At 48.7% G+C, this 17697-nt stretch overlaps 7 protein-coding genes across 7 annotated transcripts; 4 read left to right on the top strand and 3 right to left on the bottom strand.

The window, feature by feature from the left end:
* Nucleotides 1-121: 121 nt before the first annotated feature.
* Nucleotides 122-1495, top strand: VFPPC_03841 (jumonji domain-containing 5; the record flags this gene model as incomplete). The annotated part of the gene is made up of 1 exon (XM_018283293.1): nt 122-1495. The coding sequence occupies one exon, from the start codon at nt 122-124 to the stop codon at nt 1493-1495; it is 1374 nt and encodes a 457-aa protein (XP_018137617.1).
* A 45-nt stretch (nt 1496-1540) lies between these two features.
* Nucleotides 1541-3064, bottom strand: VFPPC_13537 (hypothetical protein; the record flags this gene model as incomplete). The annotated part of the gene is made up of 1 exon (XM_018291312.1): nt 1541-3064. One exon carries the CDS (start codon nt 3062-3064, stop codon nt 1541-1543), a length of 1524 nt encoding a protein of 507 aa, XP_018137616.1.
* An 867-nt stretch (nt 3065-3931) lies between these two features.
* On the top strand, nt 3932-4438 carry VFPPC_13536 (tetratrico peptide repeat domain-containing protein; the record flags this gene model as incomplete). The annotated part of the gene is made up of 1 exon (XM_018291311.1): nt 3932-4438. The coding sequence occupies one exon, from the start codon at nt 3932-3934 to the stop codon at nt 4436-4438; it is 507 nt and encodes a 168-aa protein (XP_018137615.1).
* Nucleotides 4439-5225: 787 nt separating this feature from the next.
* On the top strand, nt 5226-5604 carry VFPPC_13535 (hypothetical protein; the record flags this gene model as incomplete). The annotated part of the gene is made up of 4 exons (XM_018291310.1): nt 5226-5303; nt 5359-5380; nt 5446-5513; nt 5563-5604. The coding sequence occupies 4 exons, from the start codon at nt 5226-5228 to the stop codon at nt 5602-5604; spliced, it is 210 nt and encodes a 69-aa protein (XP_018137614.1).
* Nucleotides 5605-8601: 2997 nt separating this feature from the next.
* Nucleotides 8602-9267, bottom strand: VFPPC_03840 (hypothetical protein; the record flags this gene model as incomplete). Its single annotated transcript, XM_018283292.1, has 1 exon — nt 8602-9267. The coding sequence occupies one exon, from the start codon at nt 9265-9267 to the stop codon at nt 8602-8604; it is 666 nt and encodes a 221-aa protein (XP_018137613.1).
* An 880-nt stretch (nt 9268-10147) lies between these two features.
* VFPPC_03839 (hypothetical protein) lies at nt 10148-12207 on the top strand (the record flags this gene model as incomplete). The annotated part of the gene is made up of 8 exons (XM_018283291.1): nt 10148-10981; nt 11038-11230; nt 11289-11605; nt 11663-11756; nt 11808-11915; nt 11966-12021; nt 12075-12110; nt 12163-12207. 8 exons carry the CDS (start codon nt 10148-10150, stop codon nt 12205-12207), a joined length of 1683 nt encoding a protein of 560 aa, XP_018137612.1.
* Nucleotides 12208-13303: 1096 nt separating this feature from the next.
* Nucleotides 13304-17551, bottom strand: VFPPC_17472 (NB-ARC and ankyrin domain protein; the record flags this gene model as incomplete). Its single annotated transcript, XM_018283290.1, has 1 exon — nt 13304-17551. One exon carries the CDS (start codon nt 17549-17551, stop codon nt 13304-13306), a length of 4248 nt encoding a protein of 1415 aa, XP_018137611.1.
* Between the last annotated feature and the right edge of the window lie 146 nt (nt 17552-17697).

Genomic DNA, 17697 nt, shown 5'->3' with positions numbered 1-17697 from the left:
TGCTGTGGCTCTTTCACTCCGTTCCTTTCTATCACCAGACTCGCAGCATGCTTGTGGATGTGGAGCATCACCTTCACAACTCCATCAAACATCTCACCAAACATAAACACCAACACATAACATGACACCTCGCGACGAAATACTATCATGGTACCGCACCGCCGCCCTCAAACTCATCAACTCACCATCCCCCACCTCCACAGACGCAGAATACATCGCAGTGAACCAGCTCCTCCAACGCCAGGCTACATCCCTCCTTAGAATCCACGACGCCAAAGACACATCCACGCACACCATCAATCAAGATCTTCTGAAACGGAGATTAGACGACATCACATCCATATCTACGTCTAAATTCTACGCCTACCGCTACGACTTGCTCCCCTCTCACTGGCGAGAAATTCACACAGACGCCCTCATCCTGACTACATTCCACGAAATCCTGACTTCTCTGACAAGCAACACCTGGTTGGAAGAACATGTACTTGATCATATAGTAGAACTTCTAGACAGAGCGGTCATCACAGCCGGTGGAGCAGGCATCCTCGGCACAAAATGGATAGAACAAACGCTCCAACTACTCGAGCGTCTCTCCCCCACAGATGAACCGGATGAACCACCGGCTAAGAAAGCAAAACTACACACTGAATTCTCATCCGAAGAACCATACGGACGACCCGTCCTATCCCCCCAACGAAGCTGCCCCATCCACAAAGCCTGGTCCCTAACCACCTTCGAAAGATACATGAACTCTCACCCCCCACGACCCATCATCTTCACCGACCTCGTCGCAACCTGGCCCGCATTGACAGACCACCCCTGGAAATCACCAGAGTACCTCCTCTCACAAACCTTCAACGGGCGGCGTCTCATCCCCGTCGAAATCGGCCGCAGCTACGTCGACCCCAACTGGGGCCAGGAACTCATCCCCTTCAAAGACTTCCTCTCACGGTACATAACCCCCTCCAAAACAACAGGCTACCTCGCTCAACACGATCTGTTCACGCAAATCCCCTCACTGAGGGGGGACATTTCCACACCCGATCTATGCTGGTCGTCTGTGCCGCTGCATCCCACTGATAAGAGCAAGAATAAAGAGAAGGTAGATGTGCCGAGGGTGAATGCGTGGTTTGGACCAGCCCGCACAATCACGCCTCTTCATACGGATGCATATCATAATTTGTTGGTGCAGGTCGTGGGGACGAAGTATGTGAGGCTGTACCCTCCATGGAGTGATATGAGGCCGAGAGGAGTGGAGGATGGTGTCGATATGAGTAATACTAGTGCGTTGGATGTTGGTGTTTTAGAGGGCTGGGATGAGGGTGAAGAGGGTATGAGTGAGGGTGAGAGGGAGAGTTTGAGGGCGGAGTTGGAAGGGGAAGAGTACTGGGAGTGTATTTTGGGGGAGAGGGATACGTTGTTGATTCCGATGGGGTGGTGGCATTATGTGAGGAGTTTGAGCGTGAGTTTTAGTGTGAGTTTTTGGTGGAATTAATGTGCTATTATACGTAAAATGGTGGGAGATTTGGGTTGTATTTTACTAGATGTCATCTCCTTCGCCGGATTTACCCTCCCTTCGTGCCTTGGCTCCTGCTTTCAACACCTCCCATTTCTCTCTGTACTTTTCCAACGTCTTCTGCATCTTGCGGTTATCCTTTTCCAGCCGTTCCATCTGTATCAGTGCCGCGGCTAACTGTTCCTCCATGTCGGACGTCTTCTTTTGGAGCGCCTCATCTCCAGATGACTTTGCTGGATGGGGAGCTGCATTCGGCGAGTCTGGTCTCATTACGCGGTATGATTCGGCGAGTGCCATGGCTGAATGCTGCGAGCTGGCTTCAAATGCGTGCAGGCGCTTCGAAACAACATCCAGAGTGTCTTTGAGAGACTTGTTCTGCAAAAGGAGCTCCTCAATCGTATTTCGGAGATCCTTTTCTGTTTTGGACAGCAAGCCACGAAGGCGTCTGACGTCGGAGGACACGGGGACCGGAGTTTCGCGGGCATCTACAAAGTCGTCGTCTTCTTCGTCCAGGTGAGGGTGCTCGGAGTCGCTGCTGTGGAGGGATGCCCCGAGACGACGTTTCTCTTTCTCGGCATAGGTCAGGATGTTGGCGTAGGACATGGTGTGGCCGGTCGTTGGAACGACGTAGAACGAATCGTTGGTTGAGTGGCCCTCCCGCGCGAGGGCTCGCATCGTTGCCTTTGAGTAGATCTTTGATAGGTCTGGATCGAGGTTGAGCGATGTTGGTGGCTGGCGGGAGGACTTGCGTTTCGATGGAGACGGCTCAGCGGGCAATTCTACAGTGGACTGTTCTGGCGTGGGTTCTTCTTGGATCAAGGGGAGACCTGCGAACGCGAGCGGCGCAGAGATCTTGTTGATGAGGCTACCAAACGTGTTGTAGAATCGAGCGTAGCCTACGTCTTCGTTTGTGACAGCAGAAGCAGGTGTTTGGTCGACTCGTGGCGAAGAAGCGGCGCTCTTGTTGGTGCGAGACTCGGTTCGGGGGTTCGTCGTCGGCGGAACCCAAGTTGGTTTACCGGGCTGCGTATCAATGATGCTCTGCATCTTGGACTTTGACCCGTCTCGGCGAGGATGCGCGTCAACGTTTCCGGGAGCCTGGTCGTTGGACACACTAGGGCTAAGAGGCTGCCCGCGATACTTGGAACGAATGCCTCTCGCAGAAGCCAGATTACTAGCAATCGAAGAGGACATTTCTCGGCTCGAATAGGCCCTCTGCGTGAGACTGGGCATCTTCTTGCCGGACTGCTGGGTAGTAGAGCCCCCCTTTTCATCCTGAGACGTCTTCTCATTTACATCTTCCTCACTGTTCTGGGATACAGGTTCGGGGTGGAGGTTGAGCAGCTCGGCAAGGCGTCGGTGGTGCTCCTCGAGAAGTTTCAACGTGCGTAGGGCTTCTACGCTGGTGGTGTTTCGGGCGGCATTGGCAAATTCACCCGCTGCAAGAGTATGCTCGTTTATGGCGACGGTCGTGTCTGCGGACTGGCGAGTTGCAACTGCGGCAGCGGCAGCGTGGTCGTGAGCTTTCACGATGGGTGAAGACTCCATCGTGAGATGGGTCGCCGTGACGGTTCGACAGGTTGATTAATGCGGTTTGCGGATCGATTTCTAGTTCGGATGAAGATGGTGACGGTTGTAGCTGAGATGATGGATGGGAAGGAAGAAAGAGACGCGGACAGGTGAGCTGGTCAGACGACCGCCGGATCTAGATGGGATGCTCGAGTGCAAAGTATAATTGAAGTGCATGTGGAGAAGAAGGGAAGTGGGGGAGTGACATTGATGACGGGACTTGACATGAACCTGAGCTAGTCTCAATTGGGTTAAATGGCACATGAATGTCTGGTTTGTGACTTGAGCAAATGGTTGATTACTAGTGATCCGAGTGCACAAAGACAAAGGTAAAAAGAAGAATAGTTAATGACAGACAAGTAGGTTTTCTAGTTAGTACGCATTGGTGATCGGTACGTGTTTTCATATCTGTCAGCGTGCCTGTGTCCGGGGGTGTTGATGCCATCACATGAGAGGATTCCCAACCTGGTACTGGAGATTTACATGTAGACACCTTGATGCCATCCTTGGTTCCGGCCACGAATGAGCAGCCTTGTGCTGGTATTTTATCTTTAATTTTATATATAAATACATACATATATTGGGTATACGAAATCTTCTCAGAATTCATGTGCTGGTTCAAACAGCTACACACACGGCACACAACCACCAGCGCCTTTGTGCTTTACTCCACTGCCTGGGAGTCAGCCGCAACTTGTCCAGCATAACGCTTTCATCATCTTGCAACTCACATTGAAAGTCTCCCACTGAGTCCAGATTGATGCTCATATCTCAGTTTCTACCAACTCTGCCTTTCCTACACGATCTCCTTACCAACGGTCATATCACCATCCGGGTCATCTCAATATGGCGGATATAGAGAGCCTCCGGTCAGACGTAAACAGTCTGGTTGCCGCCATATTCACAGCCATAGACTCTTACGCAGAGGAAACTTTTATTTCCGAGATTGACGCCTTGGCAGCCAGATTACCCGCCAATGACCCCGATGGCCTATTCCACAAGGCTTGTGCCCGAGACTCATGGGGTCACTCAGACAAAGCCATCCCCCTGTACCGCCAAGCTCTTGACATTGGTGGACTGACCGGGGAACATCGGCGGCGAGCTGTCATTCAGATGGCTAGTTCGATGCGAAATGTTGGCCAGGTAGAGGCAGCCTTGGAACTACTACTTGCTGAGCGGGATCGTGGCACCGATCATCTTGACGATGCCTTGGCATGTACCACGGCCCTGTGTCTATCGAGTTTGGGTAGAGACAAGGAAGGCTTGTCAATGGTCTTGGTTGCTTTGGCAAAACACTTGCCACGATATAATCGGTCCATGACCACCTACGGCAAGGCCTTGATGGAGACTTAATGTGCAACTGCGATATCGGATGAACGCATGGCGCTAGAGTGAATCAATGATGAAAAAAGCAAGACAGAATATCGTTTCCATCGGAAAGTCCTCCAATGGGTACGTGCGGAGTGGTTACCATGACGTTGATATTGATATTGATATACGCTTCGGGCCATCGCGCAGCTGGCTGAATCAGGACTGATGGAGAGGTGCCTGCATGTTAGGCCGACGGTTAAATCTACGAGAGGCAATAACAAGGATATAATTATCTTAGATTTAAACTAGTTGAAGCGCTTAAATTTACACGGATGATTATTTGCATATCCCACTCGCACTAGTCGTCCCGGGGACGCTACTCCTCCCTGCGACAGGCCATATGTCGGCATAACACATCACCACCGGGAGCTATCCCTAAATTATGCATATCAAATGACGGACATTCTGTTGACAGTTTGCTACTGTCGGGTCGTCTTCTCACCGTCTGACAATGTTGTTAGCGTTGCAACAGTGGCAAAACAGGTGAGCTGAAGAATAGCTCCGAGATCTGACACCTCAAAGTGCGGGGTGCATAACTCTCGCGTGGTTAATTACGAGAATGGGTAGTTTTAAAACAATCGTGAAGGTATTATTGGTCAAACGGCTATTGTGTATGCTTTGTTCCTCTATTTTGGTGATACAGCTGTGATGTTGATGAGAGAAGTCAAGTATATATAGTCCTCGCTGCTGCAACATGCATGCCACTAACAAACCTGCAAACACAAGAATCTGCTGAAACCAATTAAAAACGACCTATAAAGATCTTAAAATGAAGTTCAGTGCCGTTGCTGCCGTTTTCTTTGCCAGTGTGGCCATGGCTGTGCCTCTTCAAGAGGAGTCTGGACTTGTAAGTTGTCGTACCCTTATGACCATATGCTAAACATCTAACAATCTGTTACTAGGAGGCACGAGGTTGCACTCACTGTAAGTAGCTGAAATGATTCGAAGTGAATATTTTAAAGGGTCTAATGTACTGACGCTGATGATAGTGGCCTGTGCCACCAAGTGCTGCAAGGAAGCTGGAGGTTGCAGCTCCCTGAACTGTGCCAGCTCTGTGGTTTGTAACTTGCTCTTGCAATGTAGAAACGATTACTGACTTTTTGTAGTGCTCTGGCAGCAAGTGCATTTGCCACTGCCATTATGGTTAAGTCTCACAACGTGATGGTTGGTATATGAGATGTGTGTTTGCTGCTGAAAGAACCGGGTTGTTGAAGCTATTTGCACGAGACATGAAGTATCTCATAGTTTTATCATAATCAGTTTCTAATAGCATACGCTATGAATCAATCTGATACATCTTTTGCAAACATGTAGCCACTATTTAATGAAGTGTACAGTGATGGCAAGCTTTAACTACACCAAAGACCATTGGAAAATATCCTCAAATCCTGCCATGTCCCTTGTCACTAGAGTCGTAGGTTCTCAAGGCTGCGCTTCCACCGTGCCGACTCATATGCGGGCCTTATCGCTTGATAACTGTGAGTTGTTTATTAACAAATCGTCTTCATATTCATAATTCTGGAATCAAGGACACTCTTACCGTATGAACCCGCCCCATTGCACCGGGAACATGTCTGGTAACGTTTCCCAGAACCGTCACAACTGGTGCATTTCCAATTAGCCAGAGTTCCCCTCCCGCAACATGGAACGCAAGAAACGAGGCGTGTTCCGTGGCCGCCGCAGCGAATACAGGTAGTCATAGTTGTCGGTCATGTACCTGTAAAGGTATGTCTATGGCGGAGATGCTGTTGAAAGTCTCAATGACACAGAAAGTATACTTCAACTTTCGAGCGTAGACGACATATGACGTCTAAAATGGCAGATGAGTGGTCTGCTGCTTGTCAAAATGGTGGACAAAGGCCACTGTTTGGTCATCGAAGCAGACACTGAAAAGGACATGGAAGACGTGGTTGAGACCAGAATTTATACAGTCATCCCATCTTGATGCCCGACGTGTGATCCGCCTCACTTTCACTGACGTTATTCTCAATTCGCGCTTAGCATGCACAGTGCCTCACTTAACGCACGACACGTATTTCGTCTCAAATTTTAGCGGCCAATTTTGCAGCTAGTTGTCGACTGTGTTTTGTTAGGCTAGCTGGGTTTGCAGCCAAGGAGAACAACTGTGACGGATGGCAACGCCAGCTTGGCTTGACGAATTGAATTGGGAGACTTATCTATACGCTCGTAAAATATATCATTTTCTACAAAAGGCTCGGAATTCAACAGTCATTACCAGAAAAACATGCCATCGCGGTTAGCTCGTGTAAGTTGCGGTGGCTTAACCATTGCAAAAGTGGATTGCCATCCGGCGGGATCGAAAGGTAAGAAAAGCGGTTTTCAGAATTACGTTCGTAGCCCTGCTTTCTAGATCAAATGAAACGTATTGCAGGATTCTTCTACGGGCTTGAATCTCATCGGTAGGAGGTGGACTAAAGGAAACAGAGGAACACCGCATTGGAAACAGTGCACGTGGCTGAAAAACAACTCCGGATCATATCGTGCATGTTTCAGGAAGGAACTTGTCTCAAGAGACTATCATATATGATGTTAAATTTTCGTGGACGCCCTGTTACTAGTCTGTAAATGAGCCCTACCTGCGAGCTGGCGACCGTCTTCATGAGTGTTCATACCATGCCCTCTTCGAGAATCTCGAACCGCGATGCGGGGAGTCAGGGTCGTACCTTGGAGCTTCGACTTTGGAGAGATATCCTCGAATTCTTAGAGAATTCCATTTTTTTGCGCGTTGTCTCCCTTCTGTAGCACGTTTAAACCTGCTCTGATGGGGTAAGAGAGCGTCCATACGAGGCCTCCCATCGCCATCACGTCCCCAACACAGATGATGTCTCCGAGATTCCGAGTTCCCATTCCAATGTCGTCAAGGGCAGAATGTGATTGGCAAACAAAATTATGCCGACAAAGGTTCCAAAGAATGAAACTCATTTAGGTCATCAACAAGTTTGACAAACTGCCAAGATGTGTAGATGCAGACCTTGGCACACAAACCGGGTGATATTGGAGTCGGCTTACAGCCCGATGCGTCCAGGAGGAGCCAGAACCGTTACATGTAGCTATACATGATGCATGCAAATGTCGAATATTGGCTGCACGATTCTGTCGCCAGCCTCACTTTTACTTGCTTTTGGGTAACAAAATGCGATGATATGCTTACAGCTATCGATATTCCAAGAGGATACACGAAATGAAGCCCAATCAGCCGGCCGCGTGAGGGGTTGCTGCTGCGTGGCCGTCATGCATGGTGATGCTTACGTACGTGTTTGGTAATTTCTCGAGTTGTTGCGGTCCAGTGCTGACCTTGGTCTCATAGGCATTGCCCTTCGGATATCTTGGCCTGCCTTATCGTCATTTTGTGATAGTTTCTCGGCCTGGTTTCCGTGAATATACTGCATACGGCTCGGCAACTATGCAGACGTACAGCCCAATGGCAAAGCGACGGCAGTTGGTTCGGCAACTTTCCACACGACTGATCAGATGAAATGCTCTATCACTGCCAAAGCAGCGTAAATAGTCTGGCACTTTTGCAACTCCTGAGCAAACATAGAGGAAACATAACAGCTGATGGCCAAGTCTCTACCAGTAATTCCCATGCCGCAACCGTCGCGACCACGAAATAAACAAAAGTAAGGGCAGACGAAATAGACATCATATGATAGCAGTGCACTGTATTATCATGATATTGGTGATAATGACTCGGTGTAAAAGTAGGGACAAGAGCGTATCTCCCCGCAGCTTCGATCGTGCTGAATTCGATTTGGCAAACGTTCTCAGATCAGGTCGAATAATGGGAAGAGCATCAATGTGCCCGTTCGTATACCGGGAAGTTAGTATGATTTGCAATACCCCCTACACTATCATTAATCCCTCAGTACAGCAGCATTCTGGACGGGCATCTTCGTAACAAGCCTACATGCTGATTTAGCCAATGAGGAACCCTGTGTAGCAATCAATTTTCCAGAATGTTTCATATAGCTACTACCAGGCAACAAAAAAGGCGTTCAGCAGTGGGCAGCACGAAGATTTTGCATAGCAATCCGTTGTTCGATTCTTGTGGACTAGTTACATTTCGACTTCACTACCATGACCCCAACCACACTAGTCCAAGCACGCATCGTGATTTTGCCAAATCAGTCACGAGAGTAGGAGACAGTAAAGTTGCCCTTGTCATCCTCAGTAACCACGGCCTTCTTCATCTGACCGGCAAACTCCACCTTAACAGCACTCTTATCCTCATCATCAGGGGCAGTCTGTACAGTGGCCTCAGTAAAGTTCGAAGCCTTGATGTAGACCGCGTTGCTGGTCGTAAAAGTGTAGGTGACATTCGACTTCAGGTCAACCACATCAGTCGCAGCAGCGACAATGCTCCCATTGTATCTTCCTCGGGAAACGCCGATGACGTCCTTGTCCGGGTTGAGGTTTGCGTTGGTCCTAATCTTGAACTGTTGAAGGCCAGGGGCTTTCACCTCATCATCTGGAGGAATAACAGTGAAAGTGGACGTCTTGTCCAAGAGGAGAATGTCGCCGTCTTCTCTGTCTGATCCAATAGTTACCTTCTTGTTACTCTGGGTGTAAATGGTCTTGTTGTCCTGCGTTCCCAGAAAACCATAGAAGCTGTTGTCAAATTTGAAGACGGCCCGCTGGCCCTCGCTTATGGTTCTAGTCTTGAAAAAGACGACGGATTTCACGGAGGTGTTACCACCACCCTCAACGAGGGCCTTGGCGGAGAACACATTGTAGGATTTGTTTGCAGATCCTGAGTTGTTAACAAACTCAATAGTGCGAATGTTGGACATCTTGTGCTGTGAAGTAACGGATGAATGAAGTTGCAGTGTGGTAAGTATTCAGGTGTTTGGGTTGGGGGTTGAGAGAGGATGACGAGAACTGAGACGGAATGCTCGCTGGTTTTATCCCGTCATATATCGTCAAGTTTGATGAATTCACATCAACCATCTTTCTCATCACAACAGCCACTTTCGGCATCATTACGCCAAGGCAACTGAATTGCCAGCAGACGCCTTTTCATGCCACACTATGAATCATGAGCAAGGCTACCTGCGTTGTTGCCAGGATATTTCGACACACCGGGAACTTTTTGTGACGCATTGCAGGCCAAATACCGGTTTTGAAATGGCAACACTCTGGTCTAGAATGTGCTTTATAAGCTCAAATTCTTTTAATTGGAAGATATACCCACGAGAAAGCGTCGGAGCTGAAAGTGAATATGCAGTTCGCCTTTAGGATGGTGGCAATTCCTCTTCACCGGTTGGGGTTTACCAGCTCTAGAGGCGACTCGTCAAAATCCGTGTAGGATCACGCATTTATTGGCGAGCTTGACTTCCAAACTATCACGCCCTCTTGTCTACGCGTGGGTTGCACAAACGGCAAAAGAAGTCTGTCAGCCGTTGTAAAGCCTGAGGATGAAAAGATTGGCTGACCTACACTTTGTATCTCTACCTCCAAGTTTGTGTGTAAGCACATATGCAAGCGTCTTGACTAGGCTACAATAACAAATAGTGAGGCATACCAAGTGATGAGGCGTCTCGAACTCAATTTTCTGGTCTTATGGTAGACAGCCAAGCCCTCCGCCAGTTTCACACAACTCTCTACTCATCCTCATCACAAATTTTCAGACCTATTGACAACTCTACCACCCTCCACCTAGTCACAGACAAAATGTACAAGATTAGCATCAAGAATACTGTCGGCGCCGGCAAGAAGCGCTCTTATTGCGCTATCGCCTTACCACCGAATGTGTCGGATGTTGCTCTTGATGATGTGTTGCTGCCAGTACTCTACACTACTGAAGAGGTGCTTCACAACGCAAAAGAATCCATCAAATTTCAACATGAATACTTCGCCTTCGTGGGAAAATTGGTCAAGTCGGGCAGCATCCAGCAAATTGATTATGGGATGAGTGTCCCTGTCAAACTGGGGTCTGCCCAGGACAATGGCCAAATCACAGAGGCATATTTCGACGGCACCTCCATTGGAATCACGGAGGCAAACGATCAATCGCAACTGGCACCTCAAGGATCTTTCATGATTTGCTGCAGAAAAGATCCTCCTGTTGGCTCAAAACACACCTATGTTGTTGGACTGGCGCAACGCCTCGCTGAGGGAGACGAAGACCCAACTCCCATAGCGGCCATACCTTATATAGGGAGGAAAGATTACAAGATTCAGCCGTCCAGAAAGATTGGTGTATGCGGAGCTTCGATGAACATGAAAACTGGAGTTGTAGTCAATCACTCGCAGAAAGTTGCGGTGATTAACTTTCCAGATGGCAGATCCGACGTCACGGTGGCCGAAGACGGAAACGAGGATTTTACCACGTCGGGACAGAAGATTCCGAAGAAATCACTAGCCGACCTTGTTCTTGGTGTGCGTCCAGCTCAACCAAATCCTCCGTTTCAATATTCATATTCACAACCCAAAGCGAACACCACAGGGCCACCACCCAAGTGGAAGGCCGAGGCAGATGCGCTTGGTCTCAGTTCCCTTACTCAGGTCAGCTGCTCCCAAGTCTTGAGATCAGTCATTACGGCGGGCTAATTGAACTGTAGTTGCAATCCTACCATTTTCTTACCAAGTACAACAAGACCCAACTCGCTGGATTTCATGAAGACGAGAAGTTGAAAGCCATAGCATTAAAAGCAGATGAATGGCGCACAAAGATCGCGGAAAATGACGATTTAAGAGACGAATTCCTGGACGACCTTCTCGTCTTGGCGCTATTTCGGTGCATACTCTTTCTAGGTAGACCGTATCATTGACTTCCCCCGCCTCAGAGAGAGCTAACCAACGTTCTTCAAAGACAACTCTAAATCAATCGACTGGGAGCCAGAACGGGGCCGACAGCGCCGTGACATTAGTGCAAATATTGTCAGTGTTGAAACCATATATCAGAACACCAACGACGTACGCGTTGAGTTCTTGAATGGCGACATACGTGGGGACCGTGTCTCAACAGCAGCCGAAGTTACGCAACTGCTCGACGACATCACCAACTTTGGCAAAACACCGATTGGCACTGAACTTGACAATAAGATTTTGAGCAAGTACGTGTATCCGCCGTTGGAAAGTAAGGGGAAGTTCCACCCCATGATCATTTCCATAATCACCGACGGAGATGTAAGTTGACAGAGGATGCCCCAAGTGCTAGCTCGTCCCACTAACCGTTTACTTCAGCCACAAGGAGAACACAGAGACACACTGAAGAAGAAAATCCAGGCTTGCAAAAAAAAGCTGAATGACAGGGAGAAAACCCTTGTCGGTGACAAACGTACGGTAGGCGTGGTGTGAAATATGACGGCACAGCTAACCGTGATCCAAGATGTGCTTTTTCAAATTTCGCGAGTTGGAAACGACAGCGGGGCCGTAAAATTCATCAATGATCTCAAATCAGACCCGGAGTTGAAGAACATACTTCATTGCACGTCATGTAAGAGAGACATTGCCCCAACTGAAGAACTAGTATTGACATCTGGTAAGACCAGCACTTGGGCTTTGAGCCGGATGCAGATGACCCCGTCAACACATACGCGCCAGTACGTATTTCCATGAATGCAGTGTTGAATGACGATGGCTGACCCTTGGACAGGCTGTTACGAGGCTTGCCGGCGCAGCCTTTGTTGGAGTAAGTATCTTTACCACCCACCATGGTAACGGATGTTGCTGACTTAGCCCAGCTCAAGCGCAATGCAAAGGGAGTTTTTGAGTTTCCAGAGAGCTGAGCTATGTCTGAGCTTCATCGACTCGAAAGCAAGTCATCCTTGTATCTTATCTCGCTTGTACGTTGAAGCTAGTTCATGCTGTGAAGCACTCTCTAAACCACGCTGTGGGGATCAAGAGCAACCAAAAAAAGCATAGGTCTGGTTCAACAGAGTTGTTGGCTAAGACCCTACACATTTATATGAGAATTTGAGTTATTTGCATTCTGTCTTGCATGCAGAGACGCAATACGTATGCGCGGAGGTATATTAGTTTGAGAATGTCTATATCTTCTTGTCCTTTTTCTATTGACCCTTTTAATGTTTTACGCCCGTGACTCGGTGGAACCCCCAAACCGTGTTGATGTCTCACTTTAGCTATGTTTTAGCTCCCTATAGAGGCGTACGAGAGCGTCACTATTGTGTTCACGCTATGGCAATATACAAGACATATCACATTCTTCATACTGAATGGATGATCATTACTCGCATACCTAAATTTGACAGAACAAACGTCAATTTGACAGAAGACTAGAGTCTTGCATTCGCACGAGGATTACACCAAGAATGGCTTGGTCCGTGGCGACCTCTGCGTAGACAGTCGGATTCAAAATGGCACGCCCAGATATTTCTACCAAGTAACACAACGCCGTTAAGAAGTCTGCGGATGCCTACTCCTTGCAAGGGGGCTTGGGATACATTCGTGAAGGCGGCGAGCCGGTGGTCTGGACCTATTTGCCTACAATGTTGTGAAAGCAGTATTCATGAGAGATCCCTCAAAGTCAAGCCAGTCATTCCCAAATTCAATATTGTGGTAATACCGGAATGTATGTTTGTTGCCACCCATAATGTGCGCATTTGGGTGACTGTTTGAACAGTTTTGGACGCTTTCACAAACCACGTTAAGCTTCGGGCTAGCAAACCGCTGGAGACTCTTCAGTGCTGCTTTCTGCTGTGTATCGAATCATGGGGACAACTTCTACGGCATATTTCTTCTCTTTGTGGTATATTGCCATTTCATACAGTAAGATGTACGGTTAACCCACTGAAGCGAGCTTTCATTGTCCGTTGAGTCAACGGACTGTTGTTACTTCTGTGTCATTAACCATAAGCACCAACTTCAGCCTCGAAGTTGGCCCGTCGAACGCAGAGCATCTGGTAGGCCGTCCTCGTTCGATGACTTTTGCTGGAGCAGCTCGACAATAGCCTCGTATCCTTCCTGGAGGCCCCACCAAAGTGGCGTCCGGCCGTAATTATCCTTTAAATCCACAACAACTTTGCCCGTCTCAAGCAGCAGCTTGACAACACCCACATGTCCCATCTCAGCCGCCCACAAAAGCGGCGTCCGGCCGGAATTATCCTTTAAATCTACAACAACTTTGCCCGTCTCAAGCAGCAGCTTAACGACAGCATCATGCCCGCTCTGGGCGGCTAGCAATAGCGGTGTCTCACCACTCTTATCCGTAGCGTTAATATCGACTGTGCCCGTGTCGAGTAGCAGCTTAACAACAGCCTCATGTCCCATCTCAGCCGCCAACAAAAGCGGCGTCCAGCCGAAATTATCCTTTAAATCTACAACAACTTTGCCCGTCTCAAGCAGCAGCTTAACGACGGCCTCATGCCCGTTCTCGGTGGCTAGCAATAGCGGTGTCCTACCACTCTTACTCCTAGCATTGATATCGACTGTGCCCGTCTCAAGCAGCAGCTTAACGACGGCCTCATGCCCGTGCTCGGCAGCTAGCAATAGCGGTGTCTCACCACTCTTATCCTTAGCGTTAATATCGACTGTGCCCGTGTCGAGTAGCAGCTTGACAACAGCCTCATGTCCCATCTCAGCCGCCCACAAAAGCGAATTATCCTTTAAATCTACAACAACTTTGCCCGTCTCAAGCAGCAGCTTAACGGCAGCCATATGCCCGTTCCGGGCGGCTGGCAATAGCGGTGTCTGACCATTTATATCCTTAGCGTTAATATCGACTTTGTCCGTCTCAAGCAGCAGCTTAACGACGGCCTCATGCCCGCTCTGGGCGGCTCGCAATAGCGGTGTCTGACCATTTATATCCTTAGCGTTAATATCGACTTTGCCCGTCTCAAGCAGCAGCTTAACGACGGCCTCATGCCCGTCCTGGGCGGCTCGCAATAGCGGTGTTTGACCATTTGTGCCCTTTGCGTTAATATCGACTTTGCCCGTCTCAAGTAGCAGCTTAACGACGGCATTATGCCCGCTCTGGGCGGCTAGCAATAGCGGTGTCTCGCCACGCTTATCCTTAGCGTTAATATCGACTGTGCCCATTTTCAGCAGCATCTTGACCACGGCCTCGCGCCCGAACTGGGCAGCACACGACAGCGGCGTACGACCATTGTTGTCCTTGACGTCAATATTGACTTTGTCCGAAACAAGGAGAAAAGATACAAATACTGCGTCATCGGCTTTCTCGGCGAGATATGAGAGAATGCTTCGTTGTTGTGAGAATGTGAAGTCGCGTCTAAAGTCGGACCGCCTGTTTTTATTCCGATAATACTGTTCATAAAAGGCATGAAGCGGGGATGTCGGAGGCTGAATGTCCGTTTGGGCTTGTAAGAACTCACGGACTGCTGCATCACTGTTCGTAGCCAGCGCCGCAAAAATTGGTAGTCCATAGCGCTCACCTTCTACTTTAAAGCAGGACAGCTTGGATGGGTGGCTCCTAATAAGATTTCCCATGTTGTACTCCGCCAATAAATATAACATGCTCGCTTTGAGAGTATGCCGCCGAACGTTGTGTCTTTCCAATAGGTTATCTAAATGGATCCAGTCCACAAGCTGGAATCCCTCGAGAAATGCCGTCTGATCAACTCCGTCTCCTTCCGCTGCGTCGGCATGGTAGAGAATATTTCGTACGGCGTACTCTAAGAATGGAAACGCCTTGTCTGCCAATTGACGGAGTTCTGCCGCTTGCTGAGATGCTGCATTAGGAAGTAAGCTGCCAATGTTGAGATCTGTATAGACATTAATGCTCATGTAGTTTAGACAACACTGCTTTAGTCTCTCGTGGCTTTCTCCATGGAAATTTCTTCCGAGGTTTAGCCAAATTTCCTTTAACCCATTTTCTTTAAGAAGGAAGTCTTTCACAGATTCATGAATAAACTGCACTCTAGGGTTTTTCGACCTGGTAACCTCGGCGAGTCCTTTAGAGGAATCAATAATATACCTCTTTATAATGGATGCTGTAATCCCATCGGGATTCCATTTCGATAGAGCCTTAGGTTCAACGCCAGAGAGAATAGCAAAATATAATTGTTCCGGTCTTAATGGCAGTCTTGCGAAGAGAACCCACTGAATACACAGAAGTAGTTCCCCTCTGTTCTGGTGGTCGCGCGTCAAAATGTCGTGGAACAGTTCGTGTAGACCTCTGGGGATATCTTGAAGTCTTGTTCGAAGCGCATGAACACGGCCACGGTCGTATTCTTTGTTTAGAATCTCCACCACCAGAATAACCCATAAGAAGACCCCAGATGACTTTTGTTGGACATCAACGCGAATCTGCTCGGCGAGCTGACTGCGCCCGATTTTTAATTCGCTATCAATGTAGCAAATTATATCCCTGCTATGTCCCTTATGGCCTTCGAGCACTAGGCTAAGTCCGTTCGCAATTGTAATGTGAGGGTAGTGCCTGCTTGCGAAGCACACTTGGAACCTGAGACCGCCTGACGCGGTTGCTTCGCTTATATGTTCAAAAAATGCCACCATATCCCGGATTTGACGTTCATCGCATTCATCCAAAGCGTCTATAAAGCAGAGCACTGGGGATCTTCCGAGACGCCGTATGGCCTGTTCGAAGAGCTCTTTTAGCGACTCAACGCTCCAGTGGTGGGATTTAGCGCTCCATGTTGCTAATCCGAGAGAGCTGAAGACCTCTTGAAGTACCTGAACCTGCTCGAGAAGCTGCAGTAGTATTGATCGGTACATACCCAGTGTAGATCTCTCCAAGTCCTCTCCTCGCGCGTTAAAAAAGAAGGCGATGATGATCTTATCCTTCAGTACCTTGCGCGCGTTATTCAAAGCGAACTTCATCAAGGTTGACTTCCCGGTGCCCGGATTTCCTTTGATCCATAAGAAACCGGCATGCTCGCTAAGCTTGGTGGGATCTAACCAGTCAAGATAACTAGGATCCTCTAGCAGCCAACTACACGTCTTGGCGTGAGCTTTGCGGATGGTCATATGGCGAGCCTCGATTTGGTCGAATCTCAATGAGTCTAGTAGCTCTTTTTTCTGCTCGTCTGGAAGCAACTGGTTGTCTTCTCCTACCATTTTCTCCTCAGCCTCGACTTCACTGGGAGGCATTCGGCAGAGAAGATCTTTCGCGTATGCAGCGGCCGCCATTGCTGCGTATCCTTGCCACTCCTTGCTCTTGTGAGAATCTGAGTAGTCGCATATCCCGCGGATTACTAGGCAAGCAAAGTGGTTCATTAGCCCTGCGGATTCCATTTCAAAACACAGAACGTCTTTCTCCGCCGCAAGCGCATCTCGAACCAAGGCGTCCTTCATCACTTGGTTTGCCGAGGCAATTAAGCCATAGTGAATTACCGGATTATCCACGCCTTCTGTCCGTTTATCCCGTTTTATCAGTTTTGAAGGGTCATCGCCACAGGCCACGGCACAACTTGTTTCTTTAGGCGGATGGACGACTGTGCTCTTGTATAGCCTGTCACTACCCGAGTTAGGCCGTTTGTACTCTCGTTGCAGCCTGGGATTCTTGTTAAGAATGTTGCTAATCGCTTCTTTAAGGCAGTTTCCATAGCTCTCATACTGCGCCTTTAGCCCGTTTACTACTCTCTGTAGCACCACTGGTGGTTGGTTCAAGGACGCTGTTATGCGGAAGCTGTGATCTTGTATTGTCTTGCCAAAGTCGTACTGCAACACACCACCATGCCCATCTCGAGGAGTGCTAACAACAACGTCGCCGAGGCGGATGTCATGTCTTGGGCTCGGTGCACCACCGCCAATGCCTACCATTAAACAGAATCTCAGTGTGGGAAAGCTACGACACATGTCTCTCGCAACGCATGCTGCAGAAGCCGTGCCGTACTCGCCTAAGATAGCAACGACTACATTGTGTCTCCCAACTCTCCCGAACGTATAGTCGTTGCAATCATGCGTGGCCGAATATCGGGGTCGTTGGTGCAATTCGTCGAGAAACTCTTTAGCAGCAACAAGCTCCTTGGCTATGGCGCAGATCCAGCCTACTGTATAGGCGTCTGGCGGTAAGCGCTTCAGGGCTGTCCGCACCGTTAATATCTGAGCTTCATCAAGATCTATCTTCCTTCTCTTCTCTGAGCCCGGTATAGCTTCTTGGTCAATCTCGGGTCCAAGGTCCCTCTTCTGCATTGGCCAAGATCTTTGTTGATAATACGAAAAGGTTTAAAGCAGCGCGGCTATCAGGACTCGAGAGTTTGCTATGGTCGGGTAAGCGAGTTGTGACCGAGAGCCGGGATTTGATTTTAACTGACGCAGGAGGATTCGTAGCACGAAGA

Source organism: Pochonia chlamydosporia, chromosome 2 (assembly GCF_001653235.2).
Source record: "Pochonia chlamydosporia 170 chromosome 2, whole genome shotgun sequence".
Lineage (NCBI taxonomy): Eukaryota > Fungi > Ascomycota > Sordariomycetes > Hypocreales > Clavicipitaceae > Pochonia > Pochonia chlamydosporia.
This window is presented reverse-complemented; position numbering and strand designations above follow the sequence as displayed.